At 44.7% G+C, this 25,786-nt stretch overlaps 1 protein-coding gene across 3 annotated transcripts in view; it reads left to right on the top strand.

Moving 5' to 3' along the window:
• LOC122563320 (transcription factor ETV7-like) overlaps window positions 1-23,559 on the top strand; it is a 117,936-nt gene extending 94,377 nt beyond the window's left edge. For all 3 annotated transcript variants that reach the window (XM_087973726.1, XM_087973725.1, XM_087973727.1), the window contains 5 exons: window positions 875-1,042; window positions 14,394-14,621; window positions 17,390-17,532; window positions 20,515-20,615; window positions 23,173-23,559. In XM_087973726.1, the coding sequence (XP_087829852.1) occupies window positions 875-1,042; window positions 14,394-14,621; window positions 17,390-17,532; window positions 20,515-20,615; window positions 23,173-23,287 (755 nt within the window). In that variant the 3' untranslated portion in view covers window positions 23,288-23,559. The remainder of the gene's footprint in view (window positions 1-874; window positions 1,043-14,393; window positions 14,622-17,389; window positions 17,533-20,514; window positions 20,616-23,172) is intronic.
• The last annotated feature ends 2,227 nt before the right edge of the window (window positions 23,560-25,786 follow it).

The following is a 25,786-nucleotide window of genomic DNA, read 5'->3' as shown; positions in this document are numbered from 1 at the left end:
AGATTCCACTATCACTGATCAATCCTTTCCCAGCCAATCATCATCTCACCATGGGAGAGTGTCTCCTTTAGCAGATGGTGTTTAAGATAGTCATGAACTGACAATAAATTTGAAGAATTTTTATCCCTCCATTTGAACAGCTCTACCAAAACTTTACTTCTGGTGCAATCCCAGCTGCTCTGAGAGTGACTAGACTTTCTGCTTAATGGACAGCAACCATTTGGACTGTCTTGTTCAATATTTTTTCCAGCAGTTTGATATAGTCTTCATCTTGCCAGCTCAGATCTAGCAGGATACAATCAAAAAGGAGAACCCCTACAGGGTACAGGTACAGATAGGCCATTCAGCCCGTTAGGTTGAAATTGACCCTCTGAAGAGCACCCCAGCCAGCCCCAACCACCCCCTCTCCGCAACAACCCTATCACCCTGCACCTAACCTGCACATCCTCCAACTGTGGGAGGAAACCCATGCAGACACAGGGAGAACATGCAAACTCCACACAGACAGTCACCCGAGGCTGGAATTGAACCCGGGTCCCTGGCACTGTGAGGCAGCAGCGCTAACCACTGAGACTGATCTGGAACATTGCAGCTAGTTTCTGTTGTTTTGGTTCAGTCATTCCACATATTGAGCTTTGCTGGGCTAAAAGTTTATGGTTATTGTTCATTTCATTGGATAAAGGTGGACATTTCAATACGCGATGTTAATTAATTATTATCTTGGTACCAAGAAACATTTGCTTCCTTGAAGTTACTGTATTTGTAAATTATACTTATAACTTGTATTATACTTATAATTATACTTATAAATTGTATTTAGAAATAGTGCTGCAGTCACTGACTAGGCATAACCTCTTGCGCTTGAATGTTTTAGTTACTCAGGAGCCAACAACAATATTCCGATTGCCTGGATACAGGCCTAGCAGCTCCGTCCTATCCCATGGAGACACCTTCCAAACTTGGAGTCAAGTGCAATCGATGGGAACGACGATAGGTGGAAGAGGAGAGGTGGCACCATTTCAAAGGTTCCAGGTTCACACAGGTATGTCCCAAAGAGCACGGTCACCTCAACCCTGCACCAACCAGACAATCAACACCTACTGAAACCAAATGGACATTTACATCAATACTCGGACTTACCAGACAGTTTCCTGCGAACTGTTGGTCCAAAAGCAAAATTGAAGAATTTATCAATAATGCCAAAATGGTTGCAATTTCAGCACAGACGTAGCCCGTGATGTCAGCCAGTCAGGATGGGACAGGATGTAGGAAAGCCCAGCAGCAGTGGCACTGAAGCGAGGCGAGGCAGAGGCTGGGGCTCATAAGGGGGCAGGGGCAAAGGCCGGGAGTGAGTGTACGGGAGAGGTGTGTACCCAGAGAAGAAGTGATCGGAGATGACTGCACCAAAATTGGGAGTGGGAAAGGGGCCTGCGCCGGAAGCAGGAGTCTGAAAAGGACCTGCACCGGGAGAGGGAAAGAGACCTGCACCCGGAGTAGGATTGGGAAAGGGGCCTACACCAGAAGTGGGAGTGGGAAAGGGGCCTGCACTGGGAGTGGGAAAGGGGCCTGTACCAGGAGTGGGAAAGGGGCCTGCAATAGGAGTGGGAAAGGGGCCTGCACCGGGATTGGGAAAGGGGTCTGCAACAGGAGTGGGAAATGGGTCTGCACCGGGAGTGGGAGAGGGGCCTGCACCGGGAATGGGAAAGGGGCCTGTACCAGGAGTGGGAAAGGGGCCTGCAATAGGAGTGGGAAAGGGGCCTGCACCGGGATTGGGAAAGGGGCCTACACCAGAAGTGGGAGTGGGAAAGGGGCCTGCACCGGGAGTGGGAAAGGGGCCTGTACCAGGAGTGGGAAAGGGGCCTGCAATAGGAGTGGGAAAGGGGCCTGCACCGGGATTGGGAAAGGGGCCTGCACCGGGGTGGGAAAGGGGTCTGCAACAGGAGTGGGAAAGGGGCCTGGACCGGGAATGGGAGAGAGGCCTGCACCAGGAGTGGGAAAGGGGCCTGCACCGGGAGTAGGAAAGGGGCCTGCACCAGGAGTGGAAAGGGGCCTGGACCGGGAATGGGAGTGGGGCCTGGACCAGGAGTGGGAAAGGGGCCTGCACCAGGAGTGGAAAGGGGCCTGGACCGGGAATGGGAATGGGGCCTGCACCGGGAGTCAGAAAGGGGCCTGGAGTGGATGTGGAAGTGGGAAAGGGGCCTGGACTAAGAGTAGGAGTGAGGAGAGAGGGGCGAGGGGCACACTGGGAGTAGGGGGAGGAAAGGCCAGAAGTGGAACCAGCCAGTCTCCATTTGTCCATATTGTGCATTAGATTTTTAAATAAATTATAAAGATAATTTTCCTGAACATAGACTCCCTGCAGCACCACGAGACTGGCTGCTGCTGGGGAAAATTGATGTAGGTGTTCAGGTCGATTGTACCCTGAAGATGGCAGCGCAAGTCAATGAAAGGAGCCTAACAGGGAAGGCAGATGAACTCAGGGCATGGTTTTGGAACATCGGACTAAGATATCATAGCAATTACAGAAACATGGCTCAGGGATGGGCAGGACTGGCAGCTTAATGTTCCAGGATACAAATGCTACAGGAAGAATAGAAAGGGAGGCAAGAGAGGAGGGGGAGTGGCGTTTTTGATAAGGGATAGCATTACAGCTGTGCTGAGGGAGGATATTCATGGAAATACATCCAGGGAAGTTATTTGGGTGGAACTGAGAGATAAGAAAGGGATGATCACCTTATTGGGATTGGTTTATGGACCCCCTAACAGTCAGATGTAAATTGAGAAACAAATTTGTAAGGAGATCTCCACTATCTGTAAGAATAATAGGGTAGTTATGGTCGGGGATTTTAACTTTCCAAACATAGACTAGGACTGCCATAGTGTTAAGGGTTTAGATGGAGAGGAATTTGTTAAGTTTGTACAAAAAAATTTCTGATTCAGTACGTGGATGTACCGACAAGAGAAGGTGCAAAACATGACCTACTCTTGGGAAATAAGGCAGGGCAAGTGACTGAGGTGTCAGTGGGGGAGCACTTTGGGGCCAGCAAAAATAAGTCTATTAGATTTAAAATAGTGATGAAAAAGGATAGACCAGATCTAAAAGTTGAAGTTCTAAATTGGAGAAAGGCCAATTTTGAAGGTATTAGGCAAGAACTTTCGAAAGCTGATTGGGGCAGATGTTCGTAGATACAGGTACGGCTGGAAAATGGGAAGCATTCAGAAATGAGATAACGCGAATCCAGAGAAAGTATATTCCTGTCAGGGTGAAAGGAAAGGCTGGTAGGTATAGGGAATGCTGGGTGATGAAAAAAATTGAGGGTTTGGATAAGAAAAAGAAAGAAGCATATGTTAGGTATAGACAGATCGGTTGAATCCTTAGAAGAGCATAAAGGCAGTAGGAGTATACTTAAGAGGGAAATCAGGAGGGCAAAAAGGGAACATTAGATAGCTTTGGCAAATAAAATTAAGGAGAATCCAAAGGGTTTTTACAAAGACATTAAGGACAAAAGGGTAACTAGGGAGAGAATAGGAGCCCTCAAAGATCAGCAAGGCGGCCTTTGTGTGGAGCCACAGAAAATGGGGGAGATACTAAATGAGTATTTTGCATCAGTATTTACTGTGGAAAAGAATATGGAAGATATAAAATGTAGGGAAATAGATGGTGACACTTTGCAAAATGTCACAGAGGAGGAAGTGCTGGGTGTCTTGAAATGGGTAAAGGTGGATAAATTCTCAGGACCTGATCAGGTGTACCCTAGAACTCTGTGGGAAGCTAGGACTCTTGCTGAGATATTTGTATCATCGATAGTCACAGGTGAGGTGCCAGAAGACTGCAGGTTGGCTAACGTGGTGCCACTGTTTAAGAAGGACATGAAATACAAGCCAGGGATCTATAGGCCAGTGAGCCTGACATCGGTGGTGGGCAAGTTGGTGGAGGGAATCCTGAGGGACAGGATATACATGTATTTGGAAAGGCAAGGACAGATTAGGGATAGTCAACATGGCTTTGTGCATGGGAAATCATGTCTCACAAACTTGATTTGAGTTTTTTGAAGAAGTAACAAAGATGATTGATGAGGGCAGAGCGGTAGATGTGATCTATATGGACTTTAGTAAGGCATTTGACAAGGTTCCCCATGGGAGACTGGTTAGCAAGTTTAGATCTCATGGAATACAGGGAGAACTAGCCACTTGGATACAGAACTGGCTCAAAGGTAGAAGACAGAGGGTGGTGGTGGAGGATGGTTTTTCAGACAGGAGGCCTGTGACCAGTGGAGTGCCACAAGGATCGGTGCTGGGCCCTCTACTTTTTGACATTTACATAAATGATTTGGATGCAAGCATAAGAGGTACAGTTAGTAAGTTTGCAGATGACACCAAAATTGGAGGTGTAGTGGGCAGCGAAGAAGGTTACCTCAGATTACAACAGGATCTTGACCAGATGGGCCAATGGGCTGAGAAGTGGCAGATGGCCTCTATTCCTGATGAAGGGCGTTTGCCCAAAATGTCAATTTTCCTGCTTCTTGGATGCTGCCTAACCTGCTGTGCTTTTCCAGCACCACTCTGGCAGATGGCGTTTAATTTAGATAAATGTGAGTTGCTGCATTTTGGGAAAGCAAATCTTAGCAGGACTTATACACTTAATGGTAAGGACCTAGGGAGTGTTGCTGAACAAAGAGACCTTGGAGTGCAGGTTCTTGCTCCTTGAAAGTGGAGTCGCAGGTAGATAGGATAGTGAAAGCGGCGTTTGGTATGCTTTCCTTTATTGGTCAGAGTATTGAGTACAGGAGTTGGGAGGTCATGTTGCGGCTGTTCAGGAGATTGGTTAGGCCACTGTTGGAATATTGCGTGCAATTCTGGTCTCCTTCCTATCGGAAAGATGTTGTGAAGCTTGAAAGAGTTCAGAAAAGATTTACAAGGATGTTGCCAGGGTTGGAGGATTTCAACTTTAGGGAGGGGCTGAACAGGCTAGGGCTGTTTTCCCTGGAGCGTCAGAGGTTGAGGGGTGACCATATGAAGGTTTTCAAAATCATGAGGGGCATGGATAGAGTAAATAGACAAAGTCTTTTCCATGGGGTCGGGGAGTCCAGAACTAGAGGGCATAGGTTTAGGGTGAGAGGGGAAAGATATAAAAGAGACCTAAGGGGCAACTTTTTCACACAGAGGGTGGTACGGGTATGGAATGAGCTGCCAGAGGAAGTTGTGGAGGCTGGTACAATTGCAACATTTAAAATGCATTTGGATGGGTATATGAATAGGAAGGGTTTGGAGGGATATGGGCCGGGTGCTGGCAGGTGGGACTAGATTGGGTTGGGATATATGGACGGGTTGGACTGAAGGGTCTGTTTCCGTGCTGTACATCTCTATGACTCTATTTGTGGAGGGAGAAATTCTGTAACTGTTCACCCAGCCAGTGGTGCCCACGTCCCTGAATTTTAAGCACATTCAGGTATTGAGCCTTTCATGTTATCCTTTCATTAGTCTTCTCAAATCCAATCCTGAATATTTGTGTACTCTCTCTTTGCCCCTCGCTACCATTATCTGAGCCTCATGTCCCATGTTGCTATGTTACTGTCTACCTTTGCCTCTAGCCTTGGATATACCTCATCTTTCTAAATTTGATCCCTAATCTTCACTATTTAATTTAAAGCCCTCTCTGCTTCTCTAGGTGTGTGATTTGCTTGCCCAAAATCTTTTAAAAAAAAATTCATTCATGCACTGAGGGCTTCCCTGCTCGGCCAGTATTTATTGCCCATCCCAAATTGCCCAGAGTACAGTTAAGAGTCAGTCACATCGCTGTGGGTCTGAAGTCACATGTCAGCCAGTTCAGGTAAGGATGGCAGTTTCCTTCACAAACAGGCATTAATGAACCAGATGGGATTTCCCCACAGTCAGCAATGAATTTGTGGTCTTCATTAGACTCTTAATTCCAGATACTTATTGAATTCAAATTTAATAAATCTGCCATGGTGGGATTTGAACTTGGGTCCCCAGAATAACACCACCAGGCCATTGCCTCCCACATATGTACGACACACTTTCCTCAGTACCAGTACCTGCTTCTCCCCAGCCGTCTTTCAGTCAAATACTTATCTCTCTAATTTGATGAACTCTATGTCAATTTGTATGCAGTTCAGTAATAATCCAAAAATTATGATCTTTGAGGTTTTGCTTTTCAATTTCTTGCCTTCCACCATACTTTCTCTGTAATGCTGCATCTCCCTGTGTAAGAAGGCTGTCCATGGTGAGACATCTCTATAAAGACATCCTCAATAGTGAGACTGTCTTGTGAGATGAGATCCTGATAGTGAGAATCTCTAAGTGAAAGTGGTCCATGATGATTAGAGTCTCCTAATAGAAGATTATAAGAGAGGGATAAACCAATCTTGGCTAACCAAGGAAATTAAGGAGAAAATAAAGTTGAAAGAAAACTCATATAAAGAGGCAAAAGTCAGTAGAAACCCAATAAACACAAAGATGATAAAGAGAGACAAAATAAACTATGAGGATAAGCTAGCGAGTAATATAAGAACTGACAATCAGAGTTTGTTTAAATATATTTTAAAAAGAAAGAGAGAGGTCAAAGAAAACATAGACCTTAGAAAATGAATCTGGGGAGACGGTTATGGGGAACAGGGAAATGACAGAGGAGTTCAAACATTAAATATTTTGCATCAGTCTTTACGGTGGAAGATACTTTGAACATTCCATTAATATTTAATAATTCAAGGGAAGAATTAAGTGCTATCATGAACATTAAAGATATAGTATTAAACAAACTCCTGGAACTGAAGGCAGATATGTCCCCAGCCCTGAAGGATCCTAAAAGAAGTAGCCACAGAGACAGTAAATGCATTGGTTGTAATCTTCCAAAAGTCCTTGGATTCTGGAGGAGTACCAGAGGGTTAGAAGCTGTCAATGTGACATCCCTATTCAAAAAGGGAGGGGGGCAATGAAAGCGGTCACTGGAGGCCAATTCGTCTAACATTTATCCTTGGAAAAGTATTGGGATCGATTGTTAAGAGAGTAATAGCAACACATTTGTAAAATCATAATCTAATCAAGCAGAGTTGGCTCAATGAAAAGGAAATTCAGATTGACTAATTTGTTCGAGTTCTCCATAAAAGTCTCAACCAGAGTGGACAGAGGGGAATCAATCGGTGCATGTTTATTTGGACTTCCAGAAGGCGTTTGACAAGGTCCCTCACAATAGGTTAAGTGATAAGATAAGAGCCCACAGTGTTGGTGGAGGTAGTTTATTGGCAAGGATAGAGAATTGATCTTGGGCAGGTAACAGTGAGTGGAGATAAAGGGTTCTTTTTCAGATTGGCAACCTGTGACCAGTGACATTCTCCAGGGATCAGTGCCGGGACGTAACTGTTTACAATGTATATTAATGACTTGGAGGAAGAAAGTGAATGTTTGGAGTTAGATTTACAGGCAGCGCAAAAATAGTTGGAAAGGCAATTTGTGAAGGGGATACAAACAACTTACAGAGAAATATTGATAGGTGAAGTAAGTGGGAAAAAGGTTGGCAAATGGAGTATAATGTGGGAAAATGTGAAGTTAATTTTGGAAGGGAGAAGAAAAGAACAGGGTGCCATCTAAATGGAGAAAACTTGTAGAAGGCTGCAACACAAAGGGACTTGAGGGTACTGCATACAAAACACAAAGGTATGGTAGGGAACCGGACACATGGAATATTGGCCTTTATTTCAACGGGGTTTGAGTCTAAGAGTAGGGAAGTCTTACTGCAACTGTACAAGGTGCTGGTGAGACCACATCTGGAGTACTGTGAGCAACTTTGGTCCCTTTATTTGAAGGAAAGATATTAATTCATGGAGGCAGTTCAGAGAATGTTCAGTTGGATGATCCCTGGTATGGAGGATTGTCTTAGGAGCAGAGGTGAAATTGGTTGGGGCTCTACTCACTGGACTTTAGAAGAATGAGTGGTAATCTCATTGAAACATAGAGGATTGGTAGGGGGTTAAATGCTGAGAGAATGTGTCCCCTTGTGGGAAAGTCGAGGACCAGAAGGCATCATCTCAGAATTAAGGGTGCCAATCTAAGATTGAGATGAGGAGGAATTTCTTCTCAGGATTGAGACTCTTTGGAACTTCTTGTGTATATTTAAGACTGAAATAATGAGATTCATCATCAGTTGGGTATTATGGGGAAAACACTGGAAAGTGGACGTGAGGAATGCCAGATCAGTCATGATCCTGTTGAGTAGTGAAGCAGGCTCGAGGGGCCGAATGGCCTACTGCTTTTCCTATTTTTTTATAGTTTCATTGTCTTAAAGAAATACGCGATGGTAAAAGTCCCACTGTAAGAGGGTTTTTGATGCTGAGATTCCCTCTATGAATGAGTCCCTGGTGGGAAGCAATTTCTGTAAAGGGTTTCTGATTGCAAAATGATTCCAGCACAGCAAGAGGCCCACACAGTGTTTATATTTCATATCACTTCTGTTCATCTAATCCTATCAACATCATCTTCAATCCTTTTGTCCCTCATCTAGCTGACACTTAAAAACATTTTCATATTTATCTTAATCAGTCTCTGTGGTTGTGTGTTCCACATTTGCAATACTCGTTGGTGAAGGTACTTTCCCTAAATTCCTGTTAGAGTTGTTAGTGCCTGCCTTAGGTTTAAGGCATCTGGTTCTGGCCTTCCGTACACCATCACACCCTTTAAATCTTCAAATTATTAGCACATCCCAGAATCTCCTATTTTCTAGAGAAAAGAGTTTCAGCCTGTTCATTAATTCCTTCTGGATATAATGTTTGATATCCTTTTTAGAGTTTGGAAGCCAGAGCTGTCTCCAGTATTCTAAGTGTGGTTTAACCAAGGCTTCACACAGAACACAACGTAAACCTCTCTGCTTTTCAAAGTCTCTGCCTCAAGAATTTGTTTAGTTCTGAAGAAGGTTCACTATCCCTAAAATAATTTCTCTCCACGTTTGCTGCCAGATCTGCTGGGTTTTTCCAACAATTCCTGTTTTCGTTTCTGATTTCCAGCATCCAAAGTTCTTTGGGATTGTTTTCTTTTAAATATATTAGGTGTCTCTCTCTCCCATTCCTCCCTCTCCCATTCCTCTCTCTCCCATTCCTCTCCCATTCCTCTCCCTCCCATTCCTCCCTCTCCCATTCCTCCCTCTCCCATTCCTCTCCCTCCCATTCCTCTCTCTCCCATTCCTCTTTCTCCCATTCCTCTTTCTCCCATTCCTCTTTCTCCCATTCCTCCCTCTCCCATTCCTCCCTCTCCTATTCCTCCCTCTCCTATTCCTCCCTCTCCCATTCCTCTCTCTCCCCCCATTCCTCCCTCTCCCATTCCTCTCCCTCCCATTCCTCTCCCTCCCATTCCTCTCCCTCCCATTCCTCTCTCTCCCATTCCTCTCTCTCCCATTCCTCCCTCTCCCATTCCTCTCTCTCGCATTCCTCTCTCTCGCATTCCTCTCCCTCCCATTCCTCTCTCTCCCATTCCTCTCTCTCCCATTCCTCTCCCTCCCATTCCTCTCCCTCCCATTCCTCTCCCTCCCATTCCTCTCCCTCCCATTCCTCTCTCTCCCATTCCTCTCTCTCGCATTCCTCTCCCTCCCATTCCTCTCTCTCCCATTCCTCTCTCTCCCATTCCTCTCCCTCCCATTCCTCTCTCTCCCATTCCTCTCTCTCCCATTCCTCTCTCTCCCATTCCTCTCCCTCCCATTCCTCTCCCTCCCATTCCTCTCCGTCCCATTCCTCTCCGTCCCATTCCTCTCCCTCCCATTCCTCTCCCTCCCATTCCTCTCCCTCCCATTCCTCTCCCTCCCATTCCTCTCCCTCCCATTCCTCTCTCTCCATTCCTCCCTCTCCCATTCCTCTTTCTCCCATTCCTCCCTCTCCCATTCCTCCCTCTCCCATTCCTCTCTCTCCCATTCCTCCCTCTCCCATTCCTCTCTCTCCCATTCCTCTCCCTCCCATTCCTCTCCCTCCCATTCCTCCCTCTCCCATTCTTCTCTCTCCCATTCTTCTCTCTCCCATTCCTCTCCCTCCCATTCCTCTCCCTCCCATTCCTCTCCCTCCCATTCCTCTCTCTCCCATTCCTCCCTCTCCCATTCCTCTTTCTCCCATTCCTCCCTCTCCCATTCCTCTCTCTCCCATTCCTCTCTCTCCCATTCCTCTCTCTCCCATTCCTCTCCCTCCCATTCCTCTCCCTCCCATTCCTCTCCCTCCCATTCCTCTCCCTCCCATTCCTCCCTCTCCCATTCCTCCCTCTCCCATTCCTCCCTCTCCCATTCCTCTCCCTCCCATTCCTCCCTCTCCCATTCCTCCCTCTCCCATTCCTCCCTCTCCCATTTCTCCCTCTCCCATTCCTCCCTCTCCCATTCCTCTCTCTCCCATTCCTCCCTCTCCCATTCCTCCCTCTCCCATTCCTCTCTCTCCCATTCCTCTCTCTCCCATTCCTCCCTCTCCCATTCCTCCCTCTCCCATTCCTCCCTCTCCCATTCCTCCCTCTCCCATTCCTCTCTCTCAGAAACATATTTCCTAAAGAATGCACAGCCTCCTTACTCTTGACATCAAAGTGTATAATTTCGCACATAGTTATTTTTGAGTATGTTTTCCAGTTATATGTCCATTCTGACGTTATTAATGTCTTCCTGTATTTTATGGCAGTTATTATCTACATTAACTAATCCCTATCTCAGTAATTGCTTTGAACTCTCTGCTGTTCCCTCTTTAGTAGTCATCTTGCTATCTCTGCTATTACTTGTTCACTCATTCCACATGTACACATTCTAGTCACCAGCTTACCATTAAACGAATTCCGAAAATCCTAATCAATCATGTATCCAACATCAGCCGTATTCATTTTTTCAGTAGGTTAGGTTTAAGCACAGTCTTCCCTTTTGCAATGTGTGCTGACTATTCGTTATTATAATTCAGCTCCTGGATATTTTCTTGAATACATCTTTTATTCACGGATTCCATGACTTTCCAAGCACCAGTATTGAGCTGATTTAAAACTTGTTCTATCTTGCTTTCTCCATCTAAAGATTTCACATTAGAGGTCATTCTGGGATAGATGCTGTCTCTATTAATTTAATAATCATTACATGGAATGATTCCTGTTGTCTCTTGCTTTAACATGCATGTGTACAATTCAGCAGAACCAGAATCTTAACTTTGATTTCTCACCTACTATTTTGTCCCTTTCTACCTGAAATGTTTATAATTTTTTAAAATCGTTCCATTTAATGTCATATTCACAATGTCAGTCTCCCTGTAACTCTGTTAGTAGCATACTTGTGTTTAACTCACGGCCTGGGGACAAAAAAAAGCAAAGTTGCCAGTGCTGTGATGCAGTACCGAGGGAGTGCTGCCTGTTTGGGTGAGATGTTAAACTGAGCTCCCATGTTGGGTGAGCATGAGGGGTTCCATTTCAAAGAATAGCAGGAGTATTACCAATGGTGCCATCGCCAGTAATTCCCTTTCAATCAACATCACAAAAGACAGATTGTCGCTCAGTTGTTTGTGAGAGCTTTCTGTTCACAAATTGACTGCCACATTTCCCAACTTAGAACAGCATCTCTACTTCATTGACTGGGATATCGAATGGTTATGGAAAGCACCAGGTGGATGGAAATCTTTCTTTTTTTGTCTCAGTTAATTAATATTTCTGCCATTTCTCTTGCAGTAACCGAGAGTTTTGTCATACGTAGCTTTAGTGAGCGTATCCGTCACCTGGTTTTACTTTTGTCATTTATATGTCTGTGGAGCTCATTACAAATGCTTTTTATATTGATGGTTGCTTAACTTTGTAGTTTCACTGTGTCTTCCTCACTTTTTTTCTTGACTTCTTTTCCAACCTCCTCAAATATCCCTTTGCCACCTTCTCCTATGTCGTCAGTCTCTTTTCCTGTAGCTTCAATTTCACACATTTTGTTATTTATCCATTGTGTATTGTTCCTGGGTAGTCTGATCTTGATTTTTAGTTCAGTATAATTTCTTTGGCCACTAATAATTGCTCTGTTAAATATTCTGCACACTGCTCTCCTGCCATGTTTGAGCGTGTATATTTCTAAATTATTTCCCTCATTTCCTTCTCACCCCCTTATAATCAGTCCCCTCCTCACCAGTTTGTTAGTGTTGGCTTTGTCTTTCTCAGTCTTTATCGTTAAACCTCCTTGTGTTGTGGTTGTTATGATTGCTATTACCTCGATGTTTGGCTACAAAGACTTCTCTTATCTCTTCAGGTTCAGTTTTCTTCACTGGATCCAGCAGTGCTCTCTCTCTGTCATTGGGCTTTTTACCTACAGGGTAAGGAAGGAGACACTCTACTCCTTTACCACATCATATTCCCAGTTACTTTGGGAATAATTCAATCTCCCTTTAATGTTGTCTCCTTTACTAATTTCATATGTTTTTGCTACATATTTTATCTTTGATCTCCTTTCCACTATTAGCTACGCCATTGTAACCACTTTTCGCATGACCATTCCCTTGGCTTTTATTTCCAAATATCTGCAGTTTTGTTTCTAACCTGCTGTTAGTTATGTCGCTCTTCTCTCTCCTGCTGTTCTGTAATCCATGAGTAGCCCAGTTTCCCCTTTCTGTTCCTTCCCTTCCCTTCCGTTCCCTTCCCTTCCCTTCCCTTCCCTTCCCTTCCCTTCCCTGGCTGATCAGGTCATAACCAACAATTCTTATGTCAACAGGCCATGCAGCCACCTTTCAGGTGCTGTTGCTGCTGCTACATTGCAGAGCCCTGGTGGTATATTGGCAATGTTCACCTGTCTGAGTTTGGACTCTGTGTGCATTTCATCCAGTTTAACTCATCTTTTGCCATTGTTTATTCTGTTTTGAGCAGTCCTTTAAACTCTTGTTTTATAATTCATTTGTTCTTTGACACTTTATGTTAACACTGTTCACTTTGCTGTCATCTCCTAATTCTGATATCTTCAGGTTTAATTCATTTTCACCAGTTCCCTTTTCCACCTACCAAACCCACAACCACTTCTATCTAGAAGGACAAGGGCAGCAGATATATGGGAACACCACCCCCTGCAAGTTCCCCTCCCAGCCACTCACCATCCTGACTTTAAAATATGATTAGATTAGATTCCCAGAATGGAAACAGGCCCTTTGGCCCAACAAGTCCACACTGACCCATTCCCCTACCCTATATTTACCCCTGACTAATGCACCTAACACTATGGACAAGTTAGCATGGCCAATTCACCTAACCTGCACATTTTTGGACTGTGGGAGGAAACCGGAGCACCCAGAGGAAACTCACGCAGACACGGGGAGAATGTGCAAACTCCACACAGACAGTCGCCCAAAGCTGGAATGGAATCTGTGTCCCTGGAGCTGTGAGACCTTATATCTGTGTCGCTGGAGCTGTGAGACAGCAGTGCTAACCACTGTGCCACCGTGCCACCTTATATCGACGTTCCTTCAGTGTCGCTGGGTCAAAATCCTGGAATTCCCTCCCTAATGGCATTGTGGGTCTACTTATAGTAGGTGGACTGCATCTGTTCAAGAAGACAGCTCATCACTGCCTTCCTAACGGCGTCCAGGGATGGGCAATAAATGCTGGGCCAGCCAACAATACTCACATTCCATGAGCGAATTTGAAAAAAAACCTCCCACATATACAGCCCTGACACATTGCCATTTTGAATTTATTTGTTTATCTATTATTTAGGGTCTATAAATGCTTGCTTGAGATCTCGACTATGTTTCCGTGTTAGAGTTCAGGTTGATCTCATAGAAACATAGAAAACAGGAGCAGGAGTAGGCCATTCAGCCCTTCGGGTCTGCTCCACCATTGATGATGATCAGTCCCGTTCCCTCTTCCTCCCTGTACCACTTGATCCTTTTGCCCAAAGAACTATATGTAACTCCTTCTTGAACACATTCAATGTTGTGGTCTCAGCCACCTTCTGTGGTAGAGAAGTCCACAGGCTCACTACTCTCTGGGTGAAGATCTTTCTCCTCATCTCAGTCCTAAATGGCCTACCCTGTATCCTGAAATTGTGGCCCACCCACCCCAGTTCTGGATTCCCTGGACATCAGGAACATCCTTCCTATGTTTACCCTGTCGAGTCCCGTTAGAAACTTAAAGGTCTTGATGAGATCCCCCTCATTCTTCTAAACTCTAGTGAATATTGTGTCAATCGATTCAATCTCTCTCCATATGTCAGTCCTGCCAACCCAGGACTAATTACTAACTAATTATCGCTATTTATTTTATTGTACTCTTTATATATGTCAGCTTTTACTGTGACAAAACATCTAGAACCTGTTTGTTCTGAGTATATACAAATATTCTCCAACAAGTGATACAAATGACTGTCACATCTTCTCCCCATCCCTTGAAGGAGCTTGTATTTGAAGTTTCGTTTCCTGTTTTAGACAGGACTGCACCGCGAATTGTGAGCATTGTGCAGTGTCCGAGACCTGCCAGTGCGATGAGCTCACCGACGCCGATTCCCAGCAGTAAGCTGCACAACACTGAGGCCTTCCAGAATGGTCACTGGGAGGAACCACTAAACCTCTCCAACAGGTCAGAGGGGAAGAGGGGTCTTGACACATGCTCACTCCCTTCAGCATGGCAACCGCCAGTCACTGGGAAGATAGCAGGTGAGGCTTCTGAATATTGCGAGCTGTTTAGTGTCCATATGGTCAGCAGGATGTTACTAATTTAGTTTGTTGTATTTATCTGAGAGTCCAGATTAATTTTGTAAAATCATGCTCCAGTACCAGGCTATAGAGACAGGAAAGCCCAGGATTATTGCTTGTTCTGAGCTATTGGCTGAGCTGGGGATCATGGTCAGGGTCCCCAATGCCAATCAACATGTGTCTGCCACCCAGAAATAAAATAATCATCAAAAGGCATGATTGAGTTTGATGGGCAGCCAACAGTGGATAAATAACCTCAACCTTGGCAACCCATGGCTGTGTGGAGCTCTGTGTCTCAGTCAGAGGCCACAAGTCTCAGTCCAGGGTCTGGGTTACCATGGGTTACCACCTCAGTGCAGTGCTGAGGGAGTGCTGCACTTTCAGAGCCGCAATCTTTTGGATCAAATGGTCCATCTTCTTTCCCAAAGGATCCCATGGCACTTCTCAATGAAGAGCTAGGCTGGTCCTGATTCTGTAACTGTTTCCATAAAGCAGCTGGTGTTTTGCATTGCTGATGGCAGGATCACACTGTGCATAATCTCTGCCTCATTTCCTTCTGTGCGATAGTAATGACACTTTGAGATATCCTGAGATCACGGATTGTACTGCATGGATTGTAAATGTGTTTTTCCCTTAGATCACTGGGCTAGCCAATTGGGGATTGACATCTCATGCTGGCTTTACCTGTGAAGTCCCCAGCCCATTAAGAACAACTTAAACATTCTCCCTCTAATGTTATCCCTTTCATTCTAGCTATTTCTTTCTAAATCCCTTACCCTCATTCATATTTCTGCTTTGGCTCCATCTGCTTCTGATTCTCTTGAATCCTATCATCAATGACAGAAGACATTGTTGTGAGCTGGCATTACTTATACAGCTCTCACAGAATGAGCTGATGTGGAACACAGAAACGTAGGGGTAGGAGAATAGGCCATTCGGCCCTTCAAGCCTGCTCCTCCATTCAATATGATCAAGGCTGATCATCCAATTCTGTCCCCTATCCCACTTTCTCCCAATACCTTTGATCCCTTTAGCCCTAAGAACTATATCTAACGTCTTGTGGGAAACACTCATTGTTTTGTCCTCAGCCATTTTCTATGACAGAGAATTCCACAGGCTGTTTGGGTGAATAAATTTCTCCTCCTCTCAGTCATACATGGTCTACCATGTTACAGCTGTAGAAAACTTTGGTTAGGCCACATTTGGAATATTGTGTATCGATCTGGTCGCTATAGGAAGGATGTGAAGGCTTTGGAAAGAGTGCAAAAGAGGTTTACCAGGATGTTGTCATTAGCTCCAGGATAGGTTGGGCAAACTTGGTGGTTTTCGCTCTAGCATTGGGGCTGTGTCTTTCTCCCAGGGTGGAACTGTCAAATAGTAGGGGACAAAAGTTTAAGGTGAGATGTGAAAGTTTTAAAGGAGATGTGTGAGGTGATTTTTTTTAAACAGAGGATGCTGGGTACCTGTAACATCATAGCAGAGAAATCCTGATGAAGAGTTTATATCTGAAACGTTGATTCTCCTGCTCCTCAGATGCTGCCTGACTTGCTGTGCTTTTCCAGCACCACACTCTTGACTCTGATCTCCAGCATCTGCAGTCCTCATTTTCCCCACTCTGTCACTAGGCTCTGGATTCCCCAGTCATTGGGAACATCCTTCCTGCAGTTACCTTGTCTTAGTCCCATTAGAATTTTATAGGTTTCTATGAGATATCCCCCCTCCAGTGAATTTAATTCTAATTGATTCAACCTCTCCCCATTTGTCAGTCCTGCCATCCCAGGAATCAGTCCGGTAAATCTTCATTAAACTCCCTCCATAGCCAGAACATCCTTCCTCAGTTACAGAGACTGAAACTACACTCAATACTCCAGGTGTGGTCCAACCAAGGCCCTGTACAATTACAGAAGCCATCCCTGCTCTCAAATCCTCTCACTATGAAGGTCAACATACCATTTACCTTCTTCACTGCCTGCTGTACCTGCAATGCTTCCTTTCAGTGGCTGGTGTACAAGGACACCCAGGTCTCATTGCACCTCCCCCTTCCCCAATCTCTCACCAGATAATGGTCTGTCTCCTCTGTTTGCTGCTAAAGTGGATAGCATCACATTGATCCAAATCACATTATAAAGATGAAATATTTTATATATATTGTATTATCCACATTATTGAATTAAATATTGGAAAATATCGGGCCATTGGGGTTTGTTCCTGGAACAGGTGCTCAGAGGCAGCAGGTTTCCCATTTCAGCATTCGGGACCAGTAAACATTGCTACCCACAATCCTCTGAGATCTCTATGCTCTCTTGCTCTGGCCTTTGCTTCTCTCTGATTTTAATTGGTCCCCCATTGGCAGCCCGGCCTGAGGTCACAGGGATCCAAAGCTCGGGATTTCCCTCCCTAAACCTCTCCATTTCTTTTCTCTCCTTTTCAAAGCTTATTGAAGTCCCTCTTTGGTCATTGGTCATCCACCTGAACACATGACTGAACGTGAATTTGGTTTGATTTGTGAAATTTTGCAAGTCCCATCAGGGAAGTTCATCAAATAATGAAGAACAAAGAAAGCTGAGATAAACAATGCAATAATGGTTGGGATTTTGAAGATGAAAGTAGATAGGAGATATGGTCTGCAGGTACTCGATGAGAATGCCCAAGATTAAGCGTGCAGTGAAGTTGCAGGAAGACCTGTTTGCTGCTGATGTTAACCTCTAATGAGACTGATTTCTGTGTAGACTGCAGGCTACTGTGGGACTACGTTTATCAGCTACTGTCTGACAGCCGATATGAGCAGTACATCAGGTGGGAGGATAAAGAGTCCAAGATCTTCCGTGTCGTTGATCCCAATGGACTGGCACGACTCTGGGGAAATCACAAGGTGAGCGGCTGTCAGTTTCTGGGTGAGGAATCCAACAGATGGTTCTGTCTTTGGGAAAGAGACATTCGATCAGCTTTCAATCAAAAGTTACAAATCTTCATTGATAAACCTCACCTGATACTGTCAGTCTCTTCAACAAATGCTTTCCATGTGGAACCATTGTGTCAGTTAAAGTTTCCCGTATCACTTCAGCTGAAGTGTTCTTACCAGTGGAATGACAATACCCATTCACCTGTCGAGTCTGCTCCACTATTTAACTGAATCATTGATTGCAGAACCCTAATTGCCCCAGTAAAGGTGATGCTGAGCTACCTTCTTGAAGCACTGCAGTTCTTGGTGCATTAAAAGTAGAGGGTTTTGACCCAGTGACACTGAAAATAAAGCAATAAATTTCTAAAGTCCGGATGGTTTATGGAGGGGAACATACAATGTTGGTGTTCCCATGTGTCTGCTGCCCCTGTCCTCCGTGATAGAGATCATGGACTTGGAAGGTGCTGCTGACAGAGCCTTGGTCATTTCCTGCAGCACATATTTAGATCCACACAGTGCTGCCACTGGGCATTACTGGTAAAGAGAGTGAAAGTTGAAGGTGATAGATGTGGGCCAATCAAGCGGGCTGCTTTGTCTTCGATGGAGTTGCATCCATCCAGACAATTGGGAAGTATTCCATCACACTCCTAACTTGAGCCTTGTAAATGATGGACAGGCTTTGAGGAGTCAGGAGGTGAATTACCGCTGCAGTATTCCGAGCCTCCAACCTGCTGTTATAGCCACTGTGTTCATTTGGAGATCCCAGTTGACTTTCTGGTCAATGGTAACCCTAGGATATTGATAGTGAGGGATTCAGAGATGGTAATACCATTGAATGTCAAGGTGTGCTGATTAGATTGTCTCTTATTGGAGGTGGTCATAGCCTGGCATTTGTGTGGCGTGAATGTTGCTTGCCACTTGTCAGCCCAAGCCTGGATACTGTCCAGATCTTTTTACATTTGAACATGGACTGCTTCAGTGTCTGAGGAGTCACAGATGGTGCTGAACATGTTGCAGCGAACATCCCCATTTCTGACCATTTGATGGAGGGAAGGTCATTGATGAAGCAGTTGAAGATGGTCGGGCCTAGGACACTACCCTGAAGAACTCCTACAGAGATGACCTGGAGCTGAGATGACTGACCACAACCATCTTCTTATGTACCAGGTATGACTCTAACCAGCATAGAGTTTGCCCCACCCCATTGATCCAGTTTGGCTCAGGTTCCTTGATGCCCTTCCTTGGTCAAATGCAGCCTTGATGTCAAAGGCCTGTCACTCAAACCTCACCTCTGGAATTCAGCTCTTTAGGCCAAGTTTGAACGAAAGCTATAATGAGGCCAGGAGCTGAATGGCGCTGGTAGAACTTAAACTGGACATCACTGAGCAGGTGCTGCTTGACAGCACTGGTACTGACACCTTCCATCACTTTACGATGATCAAGAATAGATTGATGGGGCAGTAATTGGCCAGGTTGGATTTGTCCTGTTTTTTGTGTACAAGACATACCTCAGGAATTTCCCACATTGCCAGGTAGGTGCCAGTGTTGTAATTGTACTGGAACATCTTGTTTATGGGAGAGGCAAGATCTGGAGCACAAGTCTTCAGTACTGTTACTGGAATGTTGTCAGGGCCCATAGACTTGGCAGTATCCAGTGCTTCTAGCTGTTTCTTGATATCACATGGAGTGAATAAAATTGGCTGAAGACTGGTATCTGCTGGCGACCACTGGGGGAGGCCGAGATGGATCATCCACTCAGCACTTCTGACTGAAGATTGCTGCAAAAGCATCAGCCTTATCTTTTGTACTGATGTGCTGAGCTCATCCATCATTGAGGATGGGGATATTTGTGGAGCCTAATCATGTTTTACAAGATCCTTTAGATTTGTCCATCTCTTGTTGCTTATGCTGTTTGGCGTGCAAGTAGTCCTGTTTGGTAACTTCACCAGGTTGACACCTCATTTTTAGATATACCTTAGGCATGCCTTCCTGCACTCTCCATTAAACCAGGGTTGATTTCCTGGCTTGATGGCAATGGTTGAGTGGGGGATATGCCGGGCCATGGGATTACAGATTGTGGTTGATTATGATGACAGTCCTCAGTACGTTAGGAAATGCTAGTCTTGACTTGCTAGGTCTGCTATGGAATGATCCCATTTAGCATTTTTCAATGTGAAGGTGGGACGTGGTCTTCCCAAGGACTGTGTAGTGGTCACTCCTGCCAATACTGTTCCTGAGACTGGTCAAGGGCTTGCAGATTTCCTCTCTTGTTAGTCACATTGCCACCAGGTGCAGAGCCAGTCCAGTAGCTATGTCCTTTCGGGCTTGGACAGTCATGGTGCTACAAGCCAATCTTGGTGATGGCCATTGAAGTTCCCACATTAAGTGCATCCTGTGTCACCACCATCATGAGTGCTGCTTCCACATCGTGGTAAAACGGAGGAGGACTGAGGGGAGCAGTCAGCAGGAACTTTCCAAACCGTTTTTGCTGATGGCTGAGATTCTGCGAGGTTTCGAGTCAATGTTGATGACTCCCTCCAGACTTCGAATGAGTTGATTCTGCAGGTGGAGAGAGGAAGCGTAGAAGGGGATTAAATCAGTGCGTAGACTCCATGATGTGTGCATGCACTGAGATTGATTTTTATTTTGAAAGGATGTCAGGAATGTGAAACCCAGGCATGAAAATTACGTCAGGGTTCCAATTAAATGTCAAAATAGGCTTGTGGGGTTGAATGGCCTCCTCCTGTACCCCCGCCTTGTCTGAAGAAGTTATTGCACTGGGCTCCTGCTTTCCCAAAATGGCCCAACATAAAATGAAACCACAGTTTGGCAGAGTCTATTCATTGAAGTTCCTGGAGAGCTTGATATCGGGTGCACCTTTGAGTGTCCTGCGGCAGTTTGTCTTCCAGTTTCTGTTTTTTAAAAAAAGATTTTGCTTTTGTTTCCACCCAGAACCGAGCAAATATGACGTATGAAAAAATGTCAAGAGCTCTACGGCATTATTACAAACTAAACATCATCAGAAAGGAGCCCGGCCAGAAACTCATCTTCAGGTAAGTCTCACCATCTTTGCTGAGTGCTCGGGATCACAATTTGTCATGGGAATCCCTCTCCATTCTCACTCTGACATTCTTGCAACATTATGGCCTCTCTGTAAATTAGCAAACAGAGCTGTATGATTCAGTGAAGTGATGGGTAATGCACACACACTGTACCTTGGGAGTAGGCTGGGATTGGACTGGCAGTATCATGTAGGACAGAGCCTGCTCCTAACAGCTGAACACTCCTTTTGAAAGACTTGCATTTATATAGCACTTCCCACAACCCAGCATTCTCAGCCAATGATGTGCTTCTGAAGAGCAATCACTGTTGAAATGTAGGAAACATGTGACGCACTGTAAGATCCCACAAACAGCAATGTGATAATGACCAGATATCAGTTTATGGGGTATTGACTGTAGGCTAGATATTACCTGGGAAAACTCTCCATGCTTATCGTTGAAATGGTGCTGTGGCTGCTTCTAGTTTCACCTATCAGGGCAGTCAGGACTTCAGTTCAACTTGTGTTCCAAAAGATGGCACCCACAACAAAGCAGCATCCCCTCAGTGCTCCACTGGAGCGTTAGCTTTCAATTGTGTACTGGAATCCTGGAGGGCTCCATGATTTCACAATCTTCTGAGTCTGAGACCAGTGTGGACCCTACTTGAGGGAGTGGCTCTTTGAAACCCAGTGTCTCTTCACTCCCCACCAGTAACCCCACAGCTGTCACACAGTGAGCGACAACAAACCGAAAGCATTCGAGTCTTCAATCTGTATTGGAAAAGGCCTCAAGTGAAAATATCTTTGAGATATGGGAGAGACATCTACGTCCAGTTAATAATAAATCAGATTTTCAATAAAGAGACCTCCATGAGTCTTGAAGAGGATTGTGGGATTATACACTGCATTAGTTGAATTAGAGGGTGATACAGGTTACCCTACCTCCTAAATTAGTATGTTATCACACTGCATGTGTATTGGTACTGATGTAAGGAGCTTACCTGAGTACAGTTACAAATATCCACCTGTCCAATTGGCTCTTCAGTTAACGATAAATAGTGAAAACAAAATGAACTTTGTGTATGCCGTTTCCAGACACATGCTCCAGATGAGAAAGACTTACACAGTATTATAGACCAGGCCAAACGCCCTCAAAACATATCAAATACCAATAGTCTAAACCCTAACTTTTATCTTTATTTAAAGGCAGGTGGAAGGCGCTGTGCTCTAGATGTGATTTGATTTATCAAACTACTAGGTTATAATCAAATAGCACTTTGTTCTTACACCACGTTTAAAATACAACAAAATAAATTACATAACTTTAATTCTATTAATGTATATAACAAAATAATATTGTATTTAACTACCACCGTTCTAATATAGAAGCATCCCATAAACACACCCTTGGCAAAGGCAAATTCAGCAAAGCAGATTTCCCTCACTTGCTATCTCCTCCAGCCCAGGAGAAGGAACACCAATGGAATGAATCCAGCAGCAGAGAGAAAGAGCTGTATCTAACAGCTTCAATTCCAAAAACTCAACTTCCACAACTGAAAGCAAAACTAAAATCCTGAATCTGAGGGAGCTTGGCTGTGCCCACTCATGCTTCCTTTGTCTAATTGTTTTAAAAACCCATAGTTATTTACAGTGCTTTCCATGGAGCAGAGGCATCGGGCCCAGATTGACAATGCCCCTCCCCTTGAAGAAAAATAGGACAGAACAAATCCCTCTCAAAGACACATCCCTCATCACAAGCGGAACATACATTGGGAACATGTGGGCTACAATCACACTGGCACTAGCTATCATGATATCTCTCAACCAGCTTCACCTGGCAGTGAACCCTGGGAGCTACATCATAAGAAGCACGTCAAGAGGGCTAGGGATCAGAAAGTTTACAAGTCCCTGGGCCACACTCAAAGTGAGGAGTGAAACATTGTCACATTTGATTGGTAGCTTTCATAGCAGGAAGTGCTTCTGAGGAACATCATTGTATTTAGTGTTGCAATTCCACAGGCCAGGAGGAAATCACAGCAGAGGTGGCTTTCAGAAAGTTGCTCTGCGGATTGCCAGCTGTTTACTGTTGTTGGATTTGGGGTCAATTCTGCTGTCAGAATTATCTTCAACATAATGGCTCTGAGATCATGTGTACTGACAGTACAGCAGTAAAAGTCCAACCTACCCCATCTTACCACAAAGAGAAGGTCACTCACACCAAACCATTTGGGGGCAAATTGTGCCATAATTAATATGTGATTGTCCATGGACTGTGATGAGGGTGGGGGAGGCAGAGAGGAGATAAAACAGGTAAGTGCCCATGATGGGGGGGTGGGGCATGAACATGGACAGCATTGATGGGTTGGTTGGTATTTTCAGATTGTTGACTTTTCTATGTTCATGAATATTCCAAAATTACAGTTTACTGTTCTGAAATTGTCCTCCTTTCCCTAGACTGTGTTCCAACCCAATAGCTCACATCTCCCTGTTTCCAACCATCAGTGTAGTCAATCTTTGAAAGGTCAGAGTGTGACCCCTTCCATGACCCCTAACCACATCTGTTTACACAGGTTCCTGAAGACCCCAGATGAAATCACCCATAAACCGGAAAAATTGGAGCAACTGGAATTACATGAGCAGGAAGGAGCCGATTTTAAAGAGGACACATTTCAGCTCTCTCCGTGACAGTGACATTACAAATGGCACCCACCTGAGCCCTGAGCCTGCCCAGTTCCGGGCCCTGCAGACTGACACTTAGCAACCCAAAACAAACTTTCTCTTTTCCGAATGGTACCGACGTGAAGTTTTCCTTGCTTTCTGGGGTTTGTGATTTTGGTTTGTTGATAATAGCACTACATTCAATACATGCACTGGCAAACCTGTAAGATATGTTGAGAAGCTTGCTGTGAGAGTTGTGAAGAAAAATTGTGAATAAATTCTTAATACTTTGAGTCCTATCTGTCTGACTCCCTCGTGTTTGTTCAGCTCTTTAGAAGTGACAAGTGCAGGATAGCGGAACTGAGCGAATGAATTAAGAGTTGGAGGCTTCATTTTGACCTTTGGGTGATGGTGTGAGCACTGTGTTGGTTGGGTCTTGATCTGGGAGTGAACAGGCCCCCCTCTCCACCCAGTGTAAAGCCCCAGATCTCGTTTAAACCTCATTAGTGAACAGCAGGGTGCGCAGCAAGCATCCACATATCACTCCTTTCAGGTCTCAGGCTGAAGGGCCACCGATAAGTTCATTTGTGATGCTGGGTGGGAATGATGCCAACCTGGACTCAGTTTCTCACTGGAGGTATATGAATGTGATGCTGCTGCCCCTTTAACAAGGTTATTTTGTCCTTGGTTTTTTTCCGAGAGGTCATAAAGGCAGAGATGTCGAATTATCTACTTTAACAATAGCAGTGGAGTGGCCAGTTCTCTCAATTCAGGTTTTTTTTCTAGTTTGGTTTGTTACAGCAGGCAGTCAGGAGATGCTGCTGGCAGAGAAGCTGCTACAGTGAAGCATGGTTTTCCATGCTTCAGCAACTATTTCTGGCCTGACTCTTCTCTCTAAAATCCCTCCTGCCTATAAGAACCTGAGTTTGAATTTAACATTTGCCAAGGGGTGTGTTTTTGGGATGTTGTGGATATTGGAACAGCTCCTTCATTAAGTTGCAATTTCAAGTCGGTTGGATTTCCAAATAGTTATGTTATTCTAAATTCGGTTTTCTTTTCTTCATGTTTCAACTGTAGTTTGTAAATAAATTCTGTTTTGCTTAAAGCCGAGTGGTTTAACCAGCTGCATCACACCTGGAATATCCACTTCACATCTGCCCTTAAAATAAGAAAGATCTAGGGTTTGTGCTATCTTCTTAAAGTGTTTCGAGGGGGTCTGGCCTGATCCATGGAAGATAATTCCATGTTTCCCATCGGCAGGTTCCTGTGACCCCAGGTGATTAGAGTTCTGCTAATATTGTGGCCATCCCAGGTGCCCCATTGAAAAGAGAAGCTAGATTCACAAGCTCAGGAGCCTCATTGATTATTTAATAAGGGAGACAGGAATGAAGCTATGGTGATACAGTTAGTGAAAGGCACAATCACACTGATATAGATATTAATGGCCTTTGGAGTGCAGTCATTTCACATCATATACAACTGCAGTATCACCTGAGACGGGCAACGTTCTGACCAAATTCCAATCATACACCCCACACAGTGCAGCCTTAGACCAGCAGCAGAACTAGAGTAGTGCAGAATAGATTGAGAGTAGACCTAGAGCAATGCAGGATTAAATTGTAAAGTGATGGAAGAGCTTGCTGACAGTGTGACAGTGTTGTGGAGCACTGTGGAGAACGAGTCATTGAATGTATTTAAGACAGAGATAAAGATGTTCTTCATTAGTAAGAGGATCAAGGGTTACAGGGAGAAGGCAGAAGAATGAGGTTGAGAAGCATATCAACCATGATTGAATGACAGAGCAAATGTGATGGGCTGAATGGCCTAATTATCCTCCTATGTTTGATGTGGTCACCAATAGCCTGCTCCCTGAAAATCAGTTTGGATTCTTCTCCCAATCTCATTGGTTGAAATATGGACAATTGACTGAACCTCGGTTGGGTGGGTGGAGGGGGTGGGGACGTGGAAATATCAGTGACTGCCTTTTAACTGTTTAATTGTGGTAACATTTAAGAATTTCAGAAGCGTCGAAACATAATTATGTGGTTGCCATGGAGTTGAAGCTGAACATCACCCTATTGATGAAGGGCTTTTGCCTGAAATGTCGATTCTCCTGCTCCTCGGATACTGCCTGACCTGCTGTGCTTTTCCAGCACCACTCTAATCTTGACTCTAATCTCCAGCATCTGCAGTACCCACTTTCACCTTACGCTATTGAAAGGCATTGCCAGTTCTCAGCCCTATACACGGTAACTCAGAAAGGGAGAGCTGATTTGAGAGGCCCAGTTACAAAGAGATAGAGACATTAACTAGAATGTGGAGAAGGGTAGGGAAGGACTGAAGTAGATGTTTGTGAGAGAGACTTTTCAGTTCGATACAAAGGGGACAGAACCTCCAGGATTTAAGGAACTAGAAGTTGCCCAAGGTGAGCTTTGCTGGTGGAATCCTGATTGTGAAAAACCTGGCTGAGTGCAACAGAGGTCATCAAAAACTTCTCCCAAGTGTGAGGGAGTAGTGAGACAGTTG

This window comes from Chiloscyllium plagiosum, unplaced genomic scaffold (genome assembly GCF_037043375.1).
Source record: "Chiloscyllium plagiosum isolate Xiang-an unplaced genomic scaffold, Cpla_swu_hap1 HiC_scaffold_26, whole genome shotgun sequence".
NCBI classification, from domain to species: Eukaryota; Metazoa; Chordata; class Chondrichthyes; order Orectolobiformes; family Hemiscylliidae; genus Chiloscyllium; species Chiloscyllium plagiosum.
Note: the sequence above shows the minus strand (reverse complement) of the source record. Positions and strands in the feature narration are given on the sequence as shown.